This window comes from Fomitiporia mediterranea (assembly GCF_000271605.1).
Source record: "Fomitiporia mediterranea MF3/22 unplaced genomic scaffold FOMMEscaffold_4, whole genome shotgun sequence".
Taxonomy (NCBI): domain Eukaryota; kingdom Fungi; phylum Basidiomycota; class Agaricomycetes; order Hymenochaetales; family Hymenochaetaceae; genus Fomitiporia; species Fomitiporia mediterranea.
Window position 1 is genome coordinate 849,396 of NW_006760389.1, and position 4,970 is coordinate 854,365.

Consider the following 4,970-nt stretch of genomic DNA (forward strand, 5'->3'; position numbering starts at 1 on the left):
GTACTCATACTAGTACTTTTTAAGTTAAACAAGGTTGTTATATAGTATTAAAATGATTTGGTATATAAATAAGTAAAGTAAATGAGGTCTAGAAACTCAAACTTAGTATTTAATTAGAGAATATGCTTAGTAATACTGTATACTCGTATACGGTGTATACGGAAATTTTTTACTTATGGTATACGCATACGCGCGTAAATATACGCCCGTATTTTCAGCTAAAATTTTCTCTTACGATACGGTGCGTAAGCGTATACGCTGCAGGCGTATCCGTAAATTACGCTACGGTGCGGAGCACTACTTGCAATAATAGGGAATTTGACTGTTCTAGCTTCTTCGAAGCAAGCTTAAGATCTAATGTTTGATCCGTTTAGCAATGACTGTAAATGCTACGCCCGAGATATGATTCGCGGGCACGAGCGGATTTAACTTAGTTGCATGCCTCCCGTTCTCGTCGTCGATGCATAAGCAGAAGGCTCATCGTCAAAGGTAATGTGTCAGCGTGTCGCCCAAAATAGGAAACTTGTGCTCAGAGGTGACTTTTCTGTCTCTAACTCCCTAATTTTTACTCTGATCTCGACACTAAAGCCCATTCCGCCCACTCTCAAATCTTAATGTGTCTCGGATCAAACGGAGTCTTCGGAACCGCCCAAGTGCTATCATTGACTCTATCTTCTAACTCATGTATATCAAGGTGTTTTCAGGGAGGATACCCTGCACTATAAAAGGAGGCCAATTTCGACCTCTTTAGAGCATCGAAAACTCGTACGCAGCACTAAATCACTTCAAGAATGTCTCAGCTCTGGAAAGCTCCCTCTCCCGCACCGACGCCGCTTGGTCGTTATCGCGTTTTGTCCTCACTTGCAGGTGTTCGCGTCTCACCACTCCAACTTGGAGCAATGAGCATTGGCGACAAGTGGGACAGTATCGGAATGGGCTCCATGGACAAGGAGTCGTCTTTCAAGCTCCTCGATGCATATTATGACGCTGGCGGTAACTTCATTGATACGGCCAGTAACTAGTGAGTTCATATTATATACAGATATTATAGCATTTTGGTTAATGGAGTTTACCTTTTTAGTCAGGATGAGACGTCTGAGATATTTATCGGAGAATGGGCAGAAAGTCGCGGTATCCGTGATCAACTTGTAATTGCAACGAAGGTAAGCGATCCAACGGTTATTTTAGTCTCTTTATGGGAACTAATGCTATCGCATTGATAGTATACGACAAACTTCAAACGCCTTGACAATCACGCTAAAATCAAAGTCAACTACGCGGGAAATAATGCGAAAAGCCTCAAAATTAGCATCGAGGCTAGTCTGAAGAAACTGCGCACGTCCTACATTGATATTCTCTACGTCCACTGGTGGGATTACAACACCCCGATCAAGGAAGTTATGGATAACCTTCATAATCTTGTCGTTTCCGGGAAAGTGCTGTACCTTGGTGCTTCCGATACCCCGGCGTGGGTCGTTGCCTCTGCAAACCAATACGCACAGGACCATGGCAAGGCACCCTTTGTGATCTATCAAGGTGCTTGGAACGTCATGCAACGCAGCTTTGAGCGCGAGATTATTCCCATGGCTCGAGCTAATGGCCTTGCTCTCGCTCCATGGAACGTCCTCGCGTCGGGTCGCTTGCGCACAGATGCTGAAGAAAAAATGAGACTCGAGTCTGGCGAGAAAGGACGTACTATGTCTCGCCCGGAGTGGTTGCGTGACGAGGATGAGAGGAAGATGAGCGCCGCACTTGAGAAGGTCGCCAAAGAAGTCGGGACGGAGCACATCACTGCCGTCGCTATTGCATATCTAATGCAGAAGACTCCAAATGTGTTCCCGATTGTCGGTGGCCGAAAGGTTGAACATTTGATGGCAAATATCGAAGCGCTGAAAATCTCGCTGTCGGACGAGCAGATTCAGCACCTTGAAAGCGTGTTACCATTTGACCCGGGGTTCCCTGTCTCCTTCATCGTAAGCCTTTTGCTTATATTTCTGAACATGATATAAATACAATGTTTCTTACAATCAATTTTAGGGAGATGGGACTCCAAACAGGAAGACGATACTATTGGAGTCTGCATCGGAATGGGATCGCTGGCCACTTAGACAACCTATCAAACCCGCCCCCAATGCTTGAAACAAGCGCGATTGTGGGAATGTGTTCTGTAGCATACAAAATTGTGTATGTGGTGCAACCGACTTGCGCACTTGATTGGCCCAGTGCCCAATATTATGAGACCCGTTCGCTTGAGTTGCAAGGAATTGAACTCTTTTAAGGCATAACTCTGATTTTTCGCCACCGGATTTATCACAGCTAATAATACTGTCTCATCGTCTACGGGAGTTCCTATTTGCTTAGCGGCTGTAAACGGCGGCCATTGACGCTTTAATCGCCCATTTCCTTTTAATTTTACGGACAGAAAACGGAGTCGTTGAGATACATGTGTCATCAGCATTGCTCGAAATGGCAACTGGATCGGCGAGCAAACGGAGTCATCACCGAGTTTTGCACATTAGCCGTCTTTCATTCACCTTCAATGCTCATGCCGTTCGACGAACATATGACGCGTCTTCCGGCTCGGGGAATTCGACACTGCAGAAGTGTTGTCGGTGACTCAATAGTAGTCCACCGTATAGTAAAATGGCTCCAGCAAGGCTGGCTTATACTATAAAAGCAGCGTCAACTTTTGATCGGTGCTCCTTATCGCAGAGAATAGCTTAAGATTATTCTGCAATTAAAATTTCTTCGAGTGAACGTGCACAAAGATGTCTCAACTCTGGAAAGCTCCCCCTGCCCCTCCGACGCCGCTTGGTTGTTATCGTGTTTTGTCCTCACTCGCAGGTATTCGTGTATCGCCACTACAACTTGGAGCAATGAGCATTGGCGACAAGTGGGCCAATTTCGGAATGGGATCCATGGACAAGGAGTCATCTTTCAGGCTTCTTGATGCTTATTATGATGCTGGCGGAAACTTCATCGATACTGCTAGCAATTAGTAAGTTTCCTAGTTCCTGTGTGATAACGTTCAGTATTCATCGTTATGCCACGTCATTTCAGCCAGGATGGAACTTCCGAAATGTTCATCGGAGAATGGGCAGAAATGCGCGGCATTCGCGACCAGCTCGTTATCGCAACGAAGGTTGGTGCTTTAAACGGGTGCAGAATTCCATTCATCAACAAACTCACCTATCTCGTCCGACAGTACACAAATGACTTCAAACGCGGTGACGATCGTGTGAAAGTCAAGGCGAACTACGCAGGGAATAATGCTAAAAGCCTCAAGATCAGCGTCGAGGCGAGTCTCGAAAAGCTTCGTACGTCTTACATCGATATTTTGTACGTCCATTGGTGGGACTACCAGACGTCGATGGAAGAAGTCATGGACAATCTTCACCACCTCGTTGCAGCTGGGAGAGTACTCTATCTGGGTGCTTCTGACATGCCCGCATGGGTTGTCGCAGCGGCAAACCAGTACGCAAAATGCACTGGAAAGACACCGTTTGTAATTTACCAGGGAGCGTGGAACGTCATGGAGCGTAGTTTTGAGCGGGAGATTATTCCTATGGCTCGGGCTAATGGCCTTGCACTTGCGCCATGGAATGTACTTGCAGGTGGTCGGCTACGTAGTGACTCCGAGGAACAGAGGAGATTGGAATCCGGTGAGAAGGGTCGTACAATCACGCAGTCAGAATGGATGCGCAACGAGAATGAGAAGAAGATGAGTGCGGCACTTGAGAAAGTGGCTAAAGCGGTCGGAACGGAGCATATTACCGCAGTTGCCATTGCATATCTCATGTAGAAAACTCCATATGTTTTCCCAATCATCGGTGGACGCAAGGTCGAGCACCTGATGGCAAACATAGAAGCGTTGAAGATTTCGCTCTCGGACGAGCAGATTCACTACCTTGAGAGTGCAATTCCCTTTGATCCCGGGTTCCCGGTTTCACATATCGTAAGCTGTCATTTTTCCAAGTCAATATGAGCACTGATTTGGTGATAATTCACAGGGGGATGGGACGCCCAATAGAAAGAAGACGTCATACGAGTCTGTCGCAGCATGGGATCGTTGGCCAATCAGTCAACCGATTAAACCTTCTCTTACTACATGATAGTTTTTGCAATCTAAAGAACACGTAGTAGAAAACATGACCAACGATCAACATTAATAGTCACTATAAAGGGGGCAGTCCCAAGTACCACACTGAGAATTGTCCTTGGATCAGCTGTGGTCCTCAGGCTGATCTGGTATATGATATCTACCAGGCTCACATGACTATATAATGCCTTAAAAAAGCCACTTAATAATACAAAGAATTTGTAGTAGTAAAGAAGGCAGTCAATACATATGCTTAAGATCAATCAAAGAAGGAACTACTATACTTTTTTGGGTTGATATTACTTACATCAACGTTAGTATTGAGTAATTGATCCTTATTGTTAATGTTAAATATATAATATTACACATGTAACAAGTTTGCTACATAATAACTTCTCAATTGGACAGATACTAGCTTAAAATTACTATGTAGTTAATCTTCTGTGTAGTGGTCATTATGTCAAAGTAGAATATAGTGTATTTAAATCAAACTTCCTATAAAACCTTTATCTGAACTAATTAATTATATAGCTAATGTATTACTCAATAATACATTAACAGTAGGAAGAATATATATATATTGTCCATTATTTGTCTCTACTAATACAAGTGTATATACTTAAACAAAGTATTAGTTGTATATTTTTACTCTATTGTTACAAGTATTAATATATTAACATTTTAGTTTTAATACACTATATACAATTTACTACTTTTCCAAGCTGGAAATAGTATATTTTACATAAAAAAGGATATATAAGAATCTATCTCTTGAAACAACTTACTTTAGTCTACTTTTCTTCTATTATTATCTTTTTATACACTATCACACTTTCAATTTACTATTTTCTCTATATAAGTTGTTTTTCCA

The 4,970-nt window shown here is 43.1% G+C and overlaps 2 protein-coding genes across 2 annotated transcripts; both read left to right on the top strand.

Annotated features, from left to right (window-relative positions):
• The first annotated feature begins 762 nt into the window (after window positions 1-762).
• Window positions 763-2,231, top strand: FOMMEDRAFT_104931 (aryl-alcohol dehydrogenase [NADP+]). Its single transcript, XM_007264490.1, has 4 exons — window positions 763-1,021; window positions 1,082-1,163; window positions 1,224-1,973; window positions 2,038-2,231. Exons 1-4 carry the CDS (start codon window positions 792-794, stop codon window positions 2,137-2,139), a joined length of 1,164 nt encoding a protein of 387 aa, XP_007264552.1. The 5' UTR covers window positions 763-791; the 3' UTR covers window positions 2,140-2,231.
• A 537-nt stretch (window positions 2,232-2,768) lies between these two features.
• Window positions 2,769-4,112, top strand: FOMMEDRAFT_153865 (arylalcohol dehydrogenase; the record flags this gene model as incomplete). Its single annotated transcript, XM_007264491.1, has 5 exons — window positions 2,769-2,998; window positions 3,061-3,142; window positions 3,206-3,742; window positions 3,803-3,955; window positions 4,011-4,112. The coding sequence occupies 5 exons, from the start codon at window positions 2,769-2,771 to the stop codon at window positions 4,110-4,112; spliced, it is 1,104 nt and encodes a 367-aa protein (XP_007264553.1).
• Window positions 4,113-4,970: the final 858 nt, after the last annotated feature.

What these genes read in the sequence shown, in the direction of transcription:
- FOMMEDRAFT_104931 (XM_007264490.1), top strand. Translation starts at nt 792, where the DNA reads ATGTCTCAGCTCTGGAAAGCTCCCTCTCCCGCACCGACGCCGCTTGGT. An exon ending in ATTGATACGGCCAGTAACTA is followed by an intron (nt 1,022 to 1,081) that starts GTGAGTTCATAT and finishes TTACCTTTTTAG; the next exon opens with TCAGGATGAGACGTCTGAGA. An exon ending in GGTTCCCTGTCTCCTTCATC is followed by an intron (nt 1,974 to 2,037) that starts GTAAGCCTTTTG and finishes AATCAATTTTAG; the next exon opens with GGAGATGGGACTCCAAACAG.